General features: G+C 51.3%; 3 protein-coding genes and 1 non-coding gene across 4 annotated transcripts in view; 1 reads left to right on the top strand and 3 right to left on the bottom strand.

Moving 5' to 3' along the window:
• Positions 1 to 4,109: 4,109 nt before the first annotated feature.
• On the bottom strand, positions 4,110 to 8,840 carry PHB2 (prohibitin 2). The gene is made up of 10 exons (XM_046642886.1): positions 8,562 to 8,840; positions 8,316 to 8,400; positions 7,948 to 8,027; positions 6,936 to 7,120; positions 6,351 to 6,480; positions 6,143 to 6,246; positions 5,640 to 5,717; positions 5,207 to 5,283; positions 4,672 to 4,677; positions 4,110 to 4,453 (listed from the first exon to the last, which is right to left on the bottom strand). The coding sequence occupies exons 1-10, from the start codon at positions 8,686 to 8,688 to the stop codon at positions 4,426 to 4,428; spliced, it is 900 nt and encodes a 299-aa protein (XP_046498842.1). The 5' UTR covers positions 8,689 to 8,840; the 3' UTR covers positions 4,110 to 4,425.
• On the bottom strand, positions 5,809 to 6,072 carry LOC124231404 (small nucleolar RNA U89). The gene has a single exon (XR_006886512.1). It is a non-coding gene; the product is annotated as a small nucleolar RNA U89 (small nucleolar RNA).
• A 125-nt stretch (positions 8,841 to 8,965) lies between the features above and the next one.
• Positions 8,966 to 14,186, top strand: EMG1 (EMG1 N1-specific pseudouridine methyltransferase). The gene is made up of 6 exons (XM_046642901.1): positions 8,966 to 9,249; positions 12,543 to 12,644; positions 12,755 to 12,896; positions 13,278 to 13,336; positions 13,416 to 13,565; positions 13,907 to 14,186. Exons 1-6 carry the CDS (start codon positions 9,082 to 9,084, stop codon positions 14,018 to 14,020), a joined length of 735 nt encoding a protein of 244 aa, XP_046498857.1. The 5' UTR covers positions 8,966 to 9,081; the 3' UTR covers positions 14,021 to 14,186.
• A 237-nt stretch (positions 14,187 to 14,423) lies between these two features.
• LPCAT3 (lysophosphatidylcholine acyltransferase 3) overlaps positions 14,424 to 17,319 on the bottom strand; it is a 36,233-nt gene continuing 33,337 nt past the window's right edge. The window contains exons 8-13 of the mRNA XM_046642872.1: positions 16,599 to 16,685; positions 16,335 to 16,498; positions 15,553 to 15,700; positions 15,317 to 15,475; positions 15,082 to 15,210; positions 14,424 to 14,831 (exon numbers count right to left, since the gene is read on the bottom strand). Coding sequence (XP_046498828.1) covers positions 15,094 to 15,210; positions 15,317 to 15,475; positions 15,553 to 15,700; positions 16,335 to 16,498; positions 16,599 to 16,685 — 675 coding nt within the window. The 3' untranslated portion in view covers positions 14,424 to 14,831; positions 15,082 to 15,093. The remainder of the gene's footprint in view (positions 14,832 to 15,081; positions 15,211 to 15,316; positions 15,476 to 15,552; positions 15,701 to 16,334; positions 16,499 to 16,598; positions 16,686 to 17,319) is intronic.

Below are 17,319 nucleotides of genomic sequence, written 5' to 3'. Positions count from 1 at the left end.
AAGAGATTGAGATAAGGGATGATGATCACAACTGGCAGCAGTAATTCATTGCACGCTAACCATGTGTCAGGCACTGTTTAAAGGCTACACGTAGTAATTCAATGTAGGCGACTGTGTCACTCTCATTTTACAGTGGGGGAAACTGAGGCATGGATAAGATTAAATAACTTGCTCCAGGTCACAGGACTGTTGAGCACTGAATCTAAGATTTTAACTCAGACCGCCTGGCTGCAGAACCCACACTCACAGAGATGCAGCAGGGGTCACCCCAGGGGGACACAACCATGCACCCCTGTTGCTGACTTGTAGATCCAAGAGCTAATGAGATGGCTAAAGGCCAGGAAGCCCGGGCCCAGCATCGCCAACAGCCCCTCCCCCACCTCAGGTTCCTGAGAGCTCACAGGAGCGCCCGCTCCTCCCTCCATGGGGCAGCTGCTGCCCTTGCGCTCCGGGTCAGAGTTTTACTTTTTGCCCTCCCCTCTGCCTTCACCTGTGGACTACAGCGATTCCTTCTCTGCGTCGTGCTTTCTCTTGATTTAAAATGTTCGTCTCCCGGGAGTTCGGACTGTGAGTCCTGCTCAGGAAGGACTGGCTCCACTGCCGAGTGGGCACAGTCCTGAAGCAACGAGGGCCTGGCCTTCACCATTCAGCATATACTGTCTTTTTTTTTTTCAAAGATTTTATTTTTCGTTTTTCTCCCCAAAGCCCCCCCCCCAGTGCATAGTTCGTATATTTTTTCTTTAGTTGTGGGTCCTTCCAGTTGTGGCATGTGGGTTGCTGCCTCAGCATGGCTTGATGAGCAGTACTGGGTCTGTGTCCAGGATCCGAACCCTGGGCTGCCGAAGCTGAGCGTGTGAACTTAACCACTGGGCCACGGGGTCGGCCCCAAGCGTATACTCTCTTTATTGAGTGTCCACTGGGTCGCAGGCACTGGGGCAGTGCTGGGGGCCCCATGGTGAACAAGGCAGTTCCTGTCCTTGTGGGACCTAGGAGACTGGGAGTGGGGACAGACCCAGAAACAGTCCACAAACACGAAATCAGTGCATCAGGCCTAAGGAAGGACGCAAACAAAGGAGAGAGGGAGGGAGGGAGGGAGGAGAGCTTGGATTGGGCACCACAATAGCTCCCTGGAGCCGTTGCCCTCCAAGGGGTGGGAGGGTGGGGCGCTCACCTGTGGGCCTCAGGGCCCCTCTCCCAGCAACAGCTAGAGCTGCACAAAAGAAAGGCAGGTCCCACCCCCTCTAACCGCCCTTGGGCTAAGTGCCCAAGGCACTGAGGTGGGTCCCTGGCGGCTCTGCCTGGGCCCTGGAGCAGAGGTCGGAGCAGAGCACGGGGCCTCTCCCTGCAGCGCCATGCGAGGGCTGAGGGGGAGCAGCTCAGGCTTCAACTGGCCAGGTCAGTGCTGATGCTCCTGGCCAGCTTGGGCCTCTCAGCAGGGGAACACCCCAACACGGGCTGAGGACGGGGAGGCGCCCTGCTGGGACCTGCCTGCCCTCCACAGACAGGATGCCCAGCACAGGCCGGGCATGGGCGGAGGCACAACCCAATCCCTGCCGAGCTGACCCCTCGCTGACCGCGGGGATCTCTGGGCCTCCAGCTCTACCATGGGCAGGGTCAGAAGCCTCAGAGGAATGGGCTAGCTGGGGGCAGGAGTGGCTGTGGGGAGAGGCCAAGGAGGAAGGCAACAGGGACCCAAGACAGCCTCTCCCTTTGTCCCTCTGGAGACCACGCTCGCTAGTCTTGGCCTGGCGGCTGAGGAGGCAGGTAGGAGAGAAGAGATGGCCTGGAAAGGCTGGGAGGCCTAGTAGGGTGGCCAGGCCTCAGAGGAGACGCCTGCAGCGGCCCAGGGAGGTAAGGGGTTAAGGCGGTGGGGGGGCAGCCTATAGCAGGAGGACACACCTGTGCGCAGGGGCAGCGGGCGGGGCCCAGGTGAGGAGCCTGCTGCCTGGCAGGCGGAGAAGGAAGGAGGAAGAGTGGAGGCCAGGGCGGCTCTCGGCCCTTGGATCCTGGGCCTCGGCTCCCCTTCCTCTCCTCGGCACTCACTCTCTAGGGGGCAGGCGGCCCTGCCGACAGGTAAAGGCCACCCGGAAAGGGGTCCTTGGGCTGAGCTGGGGACTGCAGTTGGGGGATGAGGTCTGGCGAATTGTTGTGTGTTGGGGGCAGGGGCAAGCTGTGGGGGTGGTGGGGGAAGGGGCTCAGAGGTGGAGAAGAGACGGGCAGGGGGCTGCTGAAGCCCTGCCTGGGCCTCAGTGGATCAGGAGTCAGGGTGGGGCTGGTGGCGGGCTGCAGGGCTCACCCGGAAGTGTCCCCAGGGACGCGGGTGGTGGGGGGATGGGAGCCGGGGTTCTGCAGCCTCTTCACCTGGAGCCTGGGCCTAGGACTGCCTGACTTGGAGGGGGGCAGGCTGGGCGGGGGCCCCCGTCTTACCCAGCAGTGTTTGGGTGCTGGTTGGGAGTCTCTAATACTGCCGGGTAATGATGGAGGCCTCTGTTCCTGTATCAGCGACATCCATCGCCGCAGGCCCCCAGGCCCCAGTGGCAACCCCTCCCCCAACCCTCCCTACACAACCCGGAAGCCCCTTCATTTTGAGTGGAGGGTGCTGCAGAAGAGGTGGCTCTCTGTTGGCTGACTGCCCGCTGAAGGGATACAATGGCCCCGAGCCCTTCCCCCAACCCAGTGTGATTTGTCATTTGGTGGATCCAGAACCCACAGCCGACCTTGAGCTTGGGATTGGCTCAGGAACTCTCGAGACCTCACCTGGCCTGCAGCCAGGGTCCCTGTAGCAACTGGTCAGCTCTAGCCTGGAGCTGCACGTCGGCCGGCTCTGGGTCCATCTTCCAGTACAGTGTTGGATGGTCTAATTGTGAAGCTCCTAACACTGTCTGGTAAAGATGGCCCCCGGGCCGGTTCCCTCGCCAATGACCTTCAGGGAGCCCTGAAGACCATGGAGGCCTCCTGACCAACCTCTGACCTTTACCCCTCCGGATGGGGGGAAAATCACTAGGAAAAGGGGAACAATGGGGAGGAGACAAAATGGCTGCCTCTGGAGCTGCGGCAGGATTTGGAAACATGCTTGCTCTCCAGGCACCTCCATTCTCTTCCTGTCTTGGGGACGTGAAAGAAATAAAGTGGGAATAGAAACTTGTGGCAGGCTGATCTGAGATCACTTGACCCGTTTTTGTCTCTCAGTCTCATTTTAGGCTTCCAGCTCCTGGGGAGTGGGGCTGCCACATCTGCTTCATCTCCCTGTCCCTTTCATGACATTCAACCTGCAAAGCAGGGGATAATTAATCTACTTTCTCCAAAAATCTAAGAAGCTGAAGATGAACCTAGGCCCTAACCCTTAAGACTCACCTCCTCCCCTACTCACCAAGCCTTTAATTTCTGTGCATACTTTTGTCCCGCATGCTCTCTTATGGTTTCGAATGTCCCTTGTCTCCCTTTAAGGACAAGGGATGGGAAACGGGCTGTAGTGGCATGTGGGCACAAGCAGGGTCTTCATTTCTCTGCTGCTTGAGATTCAGCGAGGGCTGTCTTGGGAGGGATGTGAGATGGCTTACACAGGGACTGAAGACAGGCACCTGTTCTGCTGAGGGCCCAGAGAAGCGGGAGTGGAGCCACCTCTGTAGCTAGAGCTCTGGTAATGCATCTGGTGACTGTGAAATTCAAAGTATGGGTAGCCCACAGCAGGCAACACGACTCACTGGGCTTTTGAACATCTAAGTCCCTCGACAGGCACAAATGGTCTCCCCGACAGCTACACGGAACCCAGTTACCAAGGAAGCAGCTGTGTTGGGGTCATCAGATTTTTGGTCTAGCTCAGCAAAGCCACAGCTGTTCCAGCCTTAAAAAAGGAGATGTTGGTAAATAAATGGGGTGATGTGGTAGTAACAGAGGGTAGGATAAACAGTGCAGCTGGCCTTCAGGATCTGAGGGCCTGCTGCCCCCAGCTTGGGTCCTGTTTTGGATCTGACTGGTGGGCTCCCAGGGTGAGCAGCAGGGCGCAGGCCAGTCTTTGCGCCCCCTGCTGGCAAAGACCCAGGAGTGTGTAATCAAAGTACATGTGTGCCTCCCCAACCCAGCTCGGAAACAGAAGACTTAACTTCAGCTTAAGTAATAAAAATTTATTGAGAATTCCTGGGATGGTGGTTATCGCCTCCCAACCTTGAGAGGAACCAACACGGTAGGAAATCACTGAGAAATCACACACTGTCCCGATACCCCTGGCCAATACAGGGAGGAGGAAAGTCATTCCCCTGAAAATGGGTCAGTCATCGTTCATCTAAGGATTGGGAGGAGAAATGCAGAGGGTACCATCACATGATACTGGGGGTGGGGTGGGGGTGTGCTGGACCCCAAGCTGGCTCCTCAAACACCAGGGGAGACACAGATCCACTTCTCTGGGGGTGCAGTTCTTCACCAGGCTCATTTCTTACCCTTGATGAGGCTGTCACTGTGGAAACAAGACAGACGAATGACATTAGAGGACGTAAATGTTGGAGGCAGAGCACCTCAAGCCACTCCCTCCTCAACTACCCTCCTTCCAGATGAGGGTGTGTGAGGGGGCAGGGGAGTGTGGCAGGTCAGAAAGGTGAGGTTAGGGGGAAGGAGGCAGGTACCGGGAGAGGAGCCGCAAGTCCCCATAGCAACAAGGATGCATCAACAATTTACCTTCCTCTGTGGACACCAGGTCACCAGATGAACAGGGAACAGAGAAAGAGAAGAGAAATGCACATGTGATTTGCCAGCTTCAGGCCCCAAACAGCTCTAAACCCACCTCTGCTCCCAAGGGAAAAAGACAAATGGGTTGGACAGCCAGAAATCTCAGCCTCTGGAGAGGAAGACACTGGGTTCCCTGACCATGCCACTTCTCATCTCTCCTTTCCTAGAATCCTTCTGTGCCCCAGAGTAGTAATTCAAAGCTCCCAAATAAGTACAGTGAATATCATCTTTCCCCACTTTTCAGTTAGACAAACCTTTACAATTAAAGTGCTTTTTAGATGAATAATCCTTTTTGATCTCAAAAAATCAATCCTATGATATTCATTAGGAATTACCAACCACCCACTTTTCTAACTTTGGTTCGGAGAAATGGTGTTTTTCAAGGGTCACAAGAGTAAGCTGGCAACAGGCTCCAGAGCCTAAGTGACCAGACTCAGGTCCCAGGTTCTCTGTGACACCCCACTGGGACAGTCACATCTCTCACCGGGTGAAACTTTCATCCTGTAGGTTCAGCACGAGGTTGTCAGCGGTGAGATAGATACGATTCTGTGATGTGGCAATCTACAGGGCAGGAAATAAGACAGATACTTGACTTTGACCCCCATCTTTGCAATTCAGTAACCACCGATGGAACACATGTGAGTCAGGAACAGGGATGCAGCAATGAGGACATGCTTTCTGCCCTCACACAAGGACCGAGAGCAGCGAGCCCCGCTGATGTGTCAATATGATAACAGGCATGAAGAAAAGGGCAGGGGAGCCCAGAGGAATCTTCTTTGGTGAGAGGGGAAGAGTGTCAGACAAGCCAGTTTGAGTAGAAACCTGAATGAGCAAGACTCTAATTCCTCCACTTGAATGTACTTTAACAGAAAACATCTGCTCTCAAGGCAGCCCGAGAGGCTGGGCTCTCAACTCACCGTCTTGGAGATGTTCTGGGCTGCCCGGATCTTGCGCAGTTTGATGTAGCCAGGGTTCTTGCTTAGTGCTTCTCCAAGGTGGGCAGGGTGAAGTTAAGGGGTCACACAAGCCAGCCTCAATCCCTGGCCTCATCCTTACTACTCCCCTCACTCCAGCCCTCCTCTGGGCTGTCAGATCCAAGGTTGCGCTCAGCTGCCTCGTGCCTAGTCCTACTTTGGTCCCCACCTGTGGGCCCTCCTCCAGGCAGCTGCCAGTCACTGGAGGTAGCAGCAGAAACAGAGGCAAGGCCAGCAGTGCTGTTGATCTGCATTACAGTGAGGAGCCAGGCCTCAGGTACCCCACTAAGATTTCAGATCCCATTCAAAACCTCCACCCCCAGGAAGCCAAGGATAGACAGCACGGAGTCGCATTCGCCTTAGTCTCATCAGCCAGCCCATGAGAGAGGGTTGGGAAAGCAAGGTGCCCCGGGGGCTGAGCTGACACCTCTCCAGCAGAAGGATATCATCCTGGCGGCCTCAGCCTCACCCTCAGCCTGCACGATCTTCTGCCGCTGCTCCTGCTTTGCTTTTTCCACTAAGAACTGGGCCCGCTGGGCCTCCTGCTGGGCTGTGGTGGGAGAGGGTCAAGGGGTCAGAAATGTGAGGTGTCAGGAACCCCAGCCCTCCCCCTGCATTCCCAGAAACCCTTGCCCTATGCCTCTTGTAACTCACCCACTTGTTTGGCTTCTACAGCAGCCGTGTACTCTCGGCTAAAGCTCAGCTCTGTGATGGCTACGTCATCCAGGATGAGGCTGAAGTCCTTGGCCCTCTCTGTCAGCTCCCGTCTGATCAACAGGGATACCTGGGGGGTGGGGTGAGGGGGGGAAGGGGAAAGTGGTTTGAGGGAACCAGAAAACTGAAAGGAAGGTGTGTTGCTGTGATCCTCTAAATACCAGCTCTCCTAAAAATGGCAGCAAGCTCACTAACCCTTTCTCAGCTCCTCACTACAACACCTGAGGTGGAAAGGACATGCTCCTCTTTTTCAGCAGGTCCCACTGACTCCTAACCTTCTACTCTCTCCAGTATGCACCCCCAGACGTTGTTACTGTTTTCTCCCATGCTTCCTAACAATGACTGCTATCGAGTTCTAGTCTTGGCTCTCCTCGTTTCCCACAATGACCATGAGTACAGTTTTCAGGTGGAAATGGAACTAGGGTCACAACCCTTTTCTGAGTTGCCTTTCCTAACCCCCAGTGCCTTGGGCCTAGCAGGGAAAAGCTGACACAAATCAGATGGTGACAGGAGCTAGAGTCAGACCTGGGCCCGCTGGGTGATCAGCTGTGAGGCATTGAACTTGGCCACCACGCTCTTGAGCACCTCGTTGACAATGGACGGCAACACTCGCTCCTCGTAGTCTAGCCCTAGGCGCTGGTACATGCTGGGAAGCTCCAGGGCGTTGGGTCGAGACAGCACTCGCAGGGAGATGTTCACCATCTGCAGGTCTAAGAGCGACGTCAGCAGTGGCTGCTCAAGGCCATGGGGGCCTTATCTGGCCTGGTAGACCAGCACCCCTCCCAAGCATTTTCTCCTCCATGCATTTCCCTCCACACCTAGTGCAATGTTGTGCAGTCTGGAGGAGGGTAATTTAGGTGACAAGATGTGAGTCGGCACAGGCCAAATGCATCCTTACCTACTGTGAAGTCTTCTCAACCTGCAACCCCTCCATCAAAGCTAATCTCTTTTTTGCCACTGTACTGTGTGCTACCGCACTGTAGGCTCTATGTGCTGTACCATAACCACCCGTCTCCTTTACTAGACTGCAAGAACTCGAGGACAAGAATTGTGTTTTATGAATCCTTTATTCCCAGGGTCCAGAGTTTAGGGAATTTTAAGCGACCTGCACTAAACACAGTATGAAAAAGTGCATTACAGGTGAGCTCCTTGCTTCAGTGTGTACACGTCTCTGTGTGTGTATATGAGAGAACAGGTGCACCAGTGAAGAGTGGGTCCAAGCTTCCCAAGGACAGGGTGTACTAGTGAATATAATTAATAAACCAAGCAGTTAAAAGAAAAAAGGGCTTTAAAACAAAGCTTTGATCTAGGCAGTGAACAAAACAAAGGATGAACAATGCTCTCACAGAGTTTACAACACGGGGGAGGAGCAGTTAACAGAAACGAGCAAACACAGTGTGTCCAGAATGTACTGATTTAAGCCTACTAGCAAGTGCTGTTACTACAGCTCACCACCACCGGCCCCCAGGGTCTCCTCCTCGCTCCCCTGTTTACTTTAGGTATCCCATCTGCCAGTGACTACCGTGTCCAGACCTACCTTTGGAGCCTGTGGGGGAAGAAATTTTTCGGGGTCTGGCCCGAATGTCATAGATGATGGGGTACTGGAACCAAGGGATCCTGGAGGGAAGGGAACAGGGATAGGTGTTAGGAGACTACAGTGTCACTAGTTTTGCCCGGTTTTCCATCACCACGTGTTTCCTGGCCTGCTCCTCCTCTTAATGACTACGAACAAGGAGAAATTCTCTTCTCCCTTTGGAAAGCAACAGTTTATGCGCGGCTGGAACTCTAAGCAGCACCCACTGTCCTGGGAGATCGGGGAATCCTATTGAAAGTCCTACTATAGCCACTGGTGGGTCGGCGTTCAAGGGTGAAGGGTCAGGATCAGTCCGCTCTGCCCGCCATTACCTGAAGTGAAGGCCCTCGGCCAGAATGGTGTCCTGCTGTACGCCCCCGATCCGATTAAAGAAGATGGCTCTGTGCCCGCCTTCCACTGTGGGGAGAGGGTGGGGGTGAGGACTGGCCGCTGCGTGGAGTACGTGCCGGCCTCTGGTGGGGCGGGGTGAGGGGCTGGGTGGGCGCGGGGACCCGGCGCGGCCGGGTGGGGGTCTGGGAGGGACGGCTGGTGTCTAGAGGCGGGCGCAGGGTGCTCACCGGTGAACACGGACTCGCGGACGCCATAGGCCACGGCGCCGGCCCCCAGCAGCAGCTTCAGCGCCGTGCCCATGCCCCGCGGCCCGGAGGGCAGCCGTCCCGCTAAGTCCTTCAAGTTCTGGGCCATGTCCGATCCGGAGGCCGGCGGCACCAGCGTCAGCAGGGGGTGCCGACCCGTACGCCTCTACCCCACTCCAGTTTAGGGCTCGCACCCTTCACACGAGGGTCCGGGGCCCGAGGTGCTTGCGGGAGAAAGGGCACCGGAAGTGCGCTCCCTTCTAAACCCTCCCCTCGGGCCACTGCGGACCCGAACTTCGCGCACAGGAATTACGCATCCGGAAGTTCCCGCCCTTTTTTGGAACCCTGCCCTCCCAGAGAGACTTCGGTAGCGCCAGACAGCAAGTCATCTTCCTTTCCAAGCGCCCACTTTCAAAATGGCAGCCGGCAGGAAGTTAGCGATTCGGGCGAGCCCGAGGTTTTAATCTAGGGACGTTAGCACAATTTCCGGTCCGGTGGCAAGATGGCTGCGCCCAGCGGTGGATTCCAACCTCGTGAGCGACGGGCTGGGGAGCAGGAGCCTGGCTGGGATGCCGTCGCGCCCAAGCGGCCCCGACTCGGGGCGGGAAGCAAGATCGGAGGCCGTAGGCTCATTGTGGTGCTGGAAGGGGCCAGTCTGGAGACGGTCAAGGTAGTTTGGGACAAGAAGAGGAGAACTAGTAGATCGATGGGATGGGACCCCGTGGGATGAGGGTGAAGGGCTCAACGCGGATGGAGAAAGCAGAGGTGAAACATGTTTTGGAGGAAGAGTGGCCTAGTTGACTGCCTCTTGGTTTAACATCCTGGGTTGGCACTACTCGTTTTCCTCTGCCCTTCTTAAATCCCATTGCAGCCGTCACGGCCTTGCTTCCAATTGATTTACCAGGATTTTTTGATATAAAGTCATCTAGGGGGAGAGGAGTTTCGTCCATTGTATCACCGTACATCATCCCAGGTTAAGTTACGGGGCAGAGGAGAAGGGTAGTTACTGTAGCGTAGTCTGCCCACCTTTTATTTGTAAGGACTTAACGATTTAATTTGCTAAAAGGTGTCTACTGTCATCATCCTCTGTATTACTGTCCACTTCGAAACACTGTATGGATCAGATGATCATTTAATACTTTTACATCTTAACCACTGTGGCAGTTTATTACTTGCAGTTTAGAAAACTTTTTTTAAAATGATCAGCTAATCAGATTTCCTTTCATTTTGTTCTGTAATTGATATTTCTAACCTAATTATAGGTTCTTAGGTATTCATCCCTCACTTAATTGCCTTCTATCTTTCTAGCCTATTCTGAATCTCACTTAACCACTTACTTCATTTCTTCATATGTTCCATGGGGATGATAGTAGTACTTACCTTACTGGGTCGTTGAGAGGATTAAAGAAGTTAATGCGTGTAAGTTTAGAATAATGTCTGTCACTTGGAATTAGTTATTATTGCTACTGATTCCAGGTTACTTATTAAGAAGTTGAAAAAGTCTTGGCCAAATTAAAATTCCTGGAGCGTGCTCTGGAAGAATTTAGGCTGAGTTGTCATTAATGGTACTCCAGGGGTGACAGAAATGATAGCTGGTTTAAATTGCCTTTTTTTTTTTTTTGAGGACGATTAGCCCTGAGCTAACATCTGCTGCCAATCCTTCTCTTTTTGCTGAGGAAGACTGGCCCTGAGCTAACATCCATGCCCATCTTCCTCTACTTTATACATGGGATGCCTGCCACAGCATGGCTTGCCAAGCGGTGCCATGTCCACATCCAGGATCTGAACCAGTGAACCTCAGGCCGCCAAAGCGGAACGTGCGAACTTAACCATTGTGCCAGCAGGCCAGCCCCTGAAATCTTCTGTACTGTTATCTTTTGCCTTCCTTCTGCTGGTACCTCTTGCTTCTGCCAGCCTCATCTGGCCCTTGTCTCTCCACTTATTTTTTATACTCCAGCCTCATTGGTCTTCTTTAAGTTCTTTGAAAGCACTAGGTTCTCTTATACCGTAAGGCCATCGCACGTATCTCCTCTAACTGGAAGCTCCCTTTACTCTTTGCTTCATTCATTCCTACTTAATGGTCACTCATTTAACAATTATTGAGTCTATTATTGCTGCTCATTCTTCAATCAGGTTAAATGTTACTTCCTCCTAGAAATGACTCCCTTCCTGGTATAAATCAGGTCCTCCTATTATATTCCTTTAAGGAACCATTTTTCTTTCATAATGTTTATCACAATTTAAGTATTCATGTGGCTGTTTACTGTTTGTCTCTTCATCTAGAAGGCTCTACGAGGACAGACCATAAAGTTTTAAAAATCCTTCTATCTCCAATACCTATGATGGAAATGAATACACATGGTATTCATTCTCTGATTATTCTAGTTAGTGGTTTTCAAGTTTATTAACCACAACTCACAATAAAAAAATTACATTGTGAGCCAGTATACACACTCAACTAGTCATGCATCGCTTGACAGGATACATTCTGAGAAATGCATTGTTAGGTGATTTCGTCCTTATGTGAACGTCATAGAATGTACTTACACAAACCTAGGTAGTATAGCCTACTACACACCTAGGCTCTATGGTACTAATCTTATGGGACTACCATTGTATACGTGGTCTGTCATTGACTGAAACGTCATTATGTGATGCATGAGTGTATATGAAACCAAAAGTTTCATAAACCATTACTTACCATTACTACATGTGAGGTACTCTGTTTTCTATTCTATTTCATTAAAAGAGCAAAAATCCTGGTTATAACTTACTAATGGTTTGAAACTGGATTCTTCTATTTACGAGGTTCTTTTTCTTCTATAAGTGTCCCATGGACTTAGTTCTCAGTCCTTTTGTTCTTTCTCTATGCTTACTCTCTGACGTTATTTCAGTTATCTAATTTCAAAATCTGCATGCCTCTTCCCCAAACTTTCTGAAGTCATGTATCTCAAGAGGTTGCCAGACATATATATGCTCTATTGATAGATAAAAACTTAGGCTTTCAAAACCTGTATTTGTATTTAGTGGTATGTTTTTAGACGCTTTACTGACCACCTGATGCTCCTAGGACTCCAAATTGCAATTTGCAATTCTTTCTTTTAGCTGCTACAGATGGATCCAGACAGATCTTTAGTATCAAACTTCGAGCTGGTGTCTTTTCTAGTATACAGAGTTGTCAGCATAGTACTCCTCATTCTCATGCCCTTGTTACTCCTGAATTATTTCTGGCATTGTGCCTGATACTTGAGGGTTCTGCAGTTTACAAAGCAGTTTCATCTATAACCATTGCCATTCAGTTCCCCAGTTCCCACTTATTCAGCATCATTTTCTTTCTTTGCATTTGTGCGTTTTATTCTGTTCGTACCTTTGCTCACGTCTTAAAACGTGGGGACGATCCCTCTTCTTTCACTTCTGAGAGAAGTATTCCTTGATTAAACTACCTCCTGCATCATGAGCATTGTCACACTTCCTCCTGTTCAGATTTGCAGCTCTTCTCAGTGTTTGTTATAAGCAAACTGAGGGTAGTGACTGTGTATATTTTGCCCAGTGTATACATAATGCTCCTGTGATGAGCAAGCATTCAGCCTTGCTCACTAACCTCACTCCTTCCTGGTTCCTCACTGGCTTTGCCTAATAGCCATAGGTTTTAAAGTTAAATCCAGTCTAGATCGTGTGAAGTCACACGTTGCGCCTTCCTTCTTCCTTCGAAGATCAGTTACGGGGCCTGGGGTCCCTGGGGGTTGGGGAGAAAGGAGAGTAACATGGCCACACAGTAATCCCCCGACGGGCTTGCTGGGCTCTACCCCCAGAGTGTCTGATACAGTAGATCTACAGTGGACCTGAGAACTTGACTGTCTTAACAGATTTCCCGGTGCTGCTGCTGGTTTGGGGACCACACTTTGAGAACCACTAGGCTCGGTCAAAGCAGCTTATGTTGCTGTCATGTTCCCTGTCCTTCAGGTAGGGAAGACATATGAACTGCTAAACTGTGACAAGCACAAGTCTATGTTGTTGAAGAATGGACGGGACCCTGGAGAAGTGAGACCAGACATAGCTCACCAGGTAACTCCAGGGACAGAGATCACAAACCCTGGAGTCTTTTTATGGAAGGTAGAGCAGCTGCACGCTGCTTCTCTTCAGTCCTAACTGTGCCCGGTTTCTGCCGCCCTCAGAGTCTACTGATGCTGATGGACAGTCCCCTGAACCGAGCTGGCCTGCTACAGGTTTATATCCACACACAGAAGAATGTGCTGATTGAAGTGAACCCCCAGACTCGAATTCCCAGAACCTTTGACCGCTTTTGTGGCCTCATGGGTGAGATCCTTAGGACTCAAAGTTCAGAATGAACTTGGCAGTAGTGAAGAAGGGAGAAGAGGAAAAGGGATAAATTAAACATAGAATTTTGAAGTGGAGGGAGGCGGGCACATGACTGATCCCAGAACAAGGACTCTTCATCATTTTTCCATGTGCATGGGTGAAGCCTGCGTGGGTTCCTGGCTGCGTGAAAAAGGGAGTGAACCCATTGCCACACCACTAGTCATATGCTTGACAACCACTTGTTGATGACGTTTTAGCAGTACAGTGTGGACGTAAAGGACCCGTGGAGCCCCCCTTCCTAGGCTTGTTTCTGGTTAGCTTACTGGGCAGAAGGAGTAGTGTCTCCACCTAGCTCTGAACTCCTTCTTTCTGCCCTAGTTCAGCTTTTACACAAACTCAGCGTCCGAGCAGCTGACGGCCCCCAGAAGCTCTTGAAGGTGAGGTATTTACACCTCCTGCTTGGAGGTAGGGTTCTGTGAATGCTTCTTGGGCTGATTTTTCTCTTTTTTTCTTTAGGTAATTAAGAATCCAGTGTCAGATCACTTCCCTGTGGGATGTATGAAAATCGGCACTTCATTTTCTACCCCCGTCGTCAGTGATGTCCGAGAGTTGGTGCCCAGCAGTGACCCTATTGTTTTTGTGGTGGGGGCCTTTGCCCATGGCAAGGTAGGTTCTGGGCTCAACTCTTAGATTCTTCATAGAGCTGGAGTTTAGTACAGAATTCTGAGTTAGGATTCTGACAATCCTTTTCCTTCTAAGTTGGGAAATAGAGGATAAGAACAAAGCTGGAAGACAAATGGGAGTTCCACATCCTGCCACAGGATGCATCCTTTAAGGACTGCTGGCACATTTTTAATAGTCAAAGCTAGGACTTCTTCACCCTGTGGACAAATCTGACAATAGCAGCACTGTGAAATATTTGCCCAGCCCTGTTTCTCCTGCCCGAAGGAAGGGATGAACCTGTTACAGAGGGATTGAGTTGGCTGACAGAACTGTCCTCTCTTTAGGTCAGTGTGGAGTATACAGAGAAGATGGTGTCCATCAGCAACTACCCCCTTTCTGCTGCCCTGACCTGTGCAAAACTGACCACAGCCTTTGAAGAAGTATGGGGCATCATTTGATGTAGAACCTTGTTCTGAAACAGAGACTGGACATTGCATCCCTTGACCCTCTTCTCAACTCACTGTTGGAAGATGACCTTCTTGCACCAAGACTGTGGGGTTTGCAGAAGCCGAGGCTATACAGTTGCTATTTGTTTCTCCTATAAATACTGTTCTTGCAAACCTGGTGGTTCTCTGGCGATTTCTCAACTTAGAATCTAATGGTGTCAGTTGGTGGTTCTCTTCAGACTTTAGGGAGAGATGTGAGGTTACAGCGTGTGCACTTTGGTTCCCAGCTCTGCACGTGAGCTTTGGCTCCAAACCTTTGAGATTACTGTGCTTGAAAGGAAAGAGCCCTGAGTAGTTCAGCCATGGCAGGCATGGAGAACTTGGTCTGAAGGAAAGCAGCCAGGAATGCTAGCAGTGAAAAACTGAAGAAACAGAAGTGATTTTATCTGGTACAGTTCCAAGGTAGAAAAAGTGGAGCAGGTGGGGCCTTGTACCCCTTCCCTCCCCCCCATGGGGGGGGCAGTGGTAGTGGTACGTATACAATCATAGTAAATTGGCAGAAGGAAAAAACAACAGATTCCTGGCTAGAGGGAGAGAGATAAGGCATCGTGCATGGGGGAGCTGAGAGGAGACACGGGCCCCTCTACTCCTCCCACGAGAGTTTCCCCTTTGCCCCAAATGAAGATTTGGCTGGCAGCAGAGGTACAGCTGGGAGTGCCATGTCTTCCCACTCCCTGGCTTCTGTGTTCTCTGTGCTCTGGGGCGAAAGAGTGCTGTGAAAAGGGAGATGAATCGTTTCTGCACCATTCCTGCTCTAGGCCACCTGCAAGAGAAGAAATTTGATTGGGAGGCTGGTCAGAGTTACTCCTTCTAGTCCCTGGTCTACAGCCCTTCCAGCTTCTTCCTGCCATGCCTAAGTTAGAGTAGTCAGTGCCCCATACTGTGTTTCCTAGAAGCCAGGCTACCCTGAGAGTCACCCCAAATTTCCAATAATCCCTTCGCCCCTCTCCCCAGGCTATTGCTCTAATCTGTAACCTGGCAGTTTCAGCTTAGCTGTAGGGATGTTTACTTACCAGGAAAACAGATTATTCCATTTTCTTTAACTTCTCTTTCCTTGGCACCATTGCTTTGTGAACATAAGGCAGTATGAACAGTAGGCTCAAGAAGAAAACGTGACCAAGAAAATAGATGGATTTATACACCTGTGGAGAGATACAGGCCACTGAGGTAGGCAAAGAGCATAGAATGTGCCTTATGGCCTGAGGTTTTGTGATTCTCTCCCATCTTTGCAAGCAGGCCCTCACTTACTTTAAGCCATTTGTCCCATGTGAAGAGGCAGAAGGCAGTCATTGAGTAACCCATGAAGAGCCAGTGGATAGTCTGCTGCACCAGATAGTAGAAGGGTTGCAGGACAGTAATGGAAGCCAGGTTGCTCAGGGTTGGGCTCTCTCGAATTAGGCTGGCAGCCTGGGGAGGAAGGGGAGAGATCATCCATGTCTTGCCCCTTCTCACATTCCCCTTTCAGCCACCACCCTAAGGCCCACCTGTCTTTCCACGATAACAATGAGGAATTCCATCTGGAAGCAGATCAGGTATCCTGAGTGTAGGCCATGCCAGAGGGCCAAGAATAACAGCGAGAGACCTTGGGAAAGTTCTTTATTTCCAAGGAACTTGAGTCGTTTGAAGATGTAACTAGAGGAAAGGGTCGGTAAGGATGAGCCTCAGACCAGTCCTTGCACTCCCACCATCCTGCCTCCAGGTCCTCGCACCCCAGAAGTACAGTGGTGGTGACGGGCTCCCCCTTGGGGCCACATGGGGTAAGGGAAGCAGTGCTGTCTGATTAGCTGTAGAGATGGAGGGCAGGGAGGTTGATGACTCACAGTTGAGAGACAGAAAACAGAACTATGGCTTAGCTGGGTGAACTTGGGCCAACAACAGATAATGACTGAGTGCCTGAAGCTGAAGTTGCAGTGGGGACCAGCTCTCTAACTCACGCTGCGTACACTCCAGGGGTGGGGACCCATAAACAAAGGTATTTACAAACAGGACAATGGAGAACATAAAACCAGTGGCAGAACTGGGATTAAAACCCAGGACTCAAGGCACTTATATATCTTGCTCTTGTTTTTCAAATGTGACAGGAATGGTTCTTTGGGGGTGGGGGTGGGGGTGGAGACAAAAGCATGTGGGTGTGTGTGAGAATGACTGGAGTTTCTACCCAAAGTGGGAACAGATGGATAGAAGTGACATCACACATCCCTGCCCTCAAATCCCAGAAAGCGGTGGAAGGAAGGAGCCAGGGCCCAGACCTCCCTCTGCGGCTTACCGGGCCACCCAGGCATTGGTGTTGATGTTGAAAGAGGCGATGGTGCCAGTGAAGCGCGGGTTTGTTTCAAAGAGCCACACCTTCATGTTAGCACACGCATCCCACTTGGCCTTTCCATTTTCAAAGTTATTGAAGCCCAGCCCCGTCAAGATGCATACTCCTTCCTGAGGGAAGGAACGACTCAGTTAGGGTTCTTGCCACTCTCCCCGCCACTGTCCACCACAGCTTGTCTAAATAAGACCCTGTTTCATCTTTTCTACTTACTGTGACCAGCCAACAGGTGACATATTTGTACAGCACAAACTTGCCCCAGACCAGCATGTACATGCAGCGGAACCAGAAAGGGCGGCTCTTGAGAGAAGAAAAAACACACATGCATCAGGGATGCCACCTGGGCAAGGCAAATTTCCCTTATTGTTCTTCACTTTCAAACTCGCGGCTGACTACTTCATGTCCACCTGACAGCTGGCTTCACTGCCATTGTAAGAGGCTAAGAGGAATAAGCAGGGAGCCCAGTGAACATCCATTTACCTCCTTTTCCTTGGAGAGTCCTAGAAACAGAATTGTCCTTAGCTCTTCTCTTAAAGTACTGAGCACTTGGGACACTAGTACCATGGGACTTTGATAAATCCATGTCCAACCTTAATTTAAAGAGGGTAACTTTCCCAGAGTGGGTATGGGACTGTTAAAGCCTTTCAGCTGGGCAGGAGCCAAAGCCAGCACTTCCCCCTCCCTTGGGTTTTGAATTCCCTAGAACCCCTCAATCTATCAAGAGAAGGAAACGGGCTGGAGAGGACCAGAAGCTGCTAAGCTCTGAGGAGTCACTTGGCTGTGATTAAGCACACTAAGAGCTGCTCCTGGGGAAGGCGAGGGGTGCTAAAAGTGCACCTGGCACAGCTCTGTGCCCGCGAAGGTCGTTCAGTGCTGGCTGATGAACATGTCCCGGCCCGGCTGGCATTGACACCAACTCTCCCAGATCTAGAGC

Source organism: Equus quagga, chromosome 1 (assembly GCF_021613505.1).
Source record: "Equus quagga isolate Etosha38 chromosome 1, UCLA_HA_Equagga_1.0, whole genome shotgun sequence".
NCBI lineage: Eukaryota > Metazoa > Chordata > Mammalia > Perissodactyla > Equidae > Equus > Equus quagga.
The sequence above is the reverse complement of the archived record's forward strand: the minus strand, read 5'-3'. Positions and strand labels throughout refer to the sequence as shown.

Coding starts and splice junctions, on each gene's coding strand:
- EMG1 (XM_046642901.1), top strand. CDS start 9,082: ATGGCTGCGCCCAGCGGTGGATTCCAACCTCGTGAGCGACGGGCTGGG. Junction 9,250..12,542: donor CCAGTCTGGAGACGGTCAAG/GTAGTTTGGGAC, acceptor CCTGTCCTTCAG/GTAGGGAAGACATATGAACT. Junction 12,897..13,277: donor CCGCTTTTGTGGCCTCATGG/GTGAGATCCTTA, acceptor TTTCTGCCCTAG/TTCAGCTTTTACACAAACTC.
- PHB2 (XM_046642886.1), bottom strand. CDS start 8,688: ATGGCCCAGAACTTGAAGGACTTAGCGGGACGGCTGCCCTCCGGGCCG. Junction 8,028..8,315: donor GCCGAGGGCCTTCACTTCAG/GTAATGGCGGGC, acceptor CCTTCCCTCCAG/GATCCCTTGGTTCCAGTACC. Junction 5,284..5,639: donor CCCAGAACATCTCCAAGACG/GTGAGTTGAGAG, acceptor CCTGCCCTGTAG/ATTGCCACATCACAGAATCG.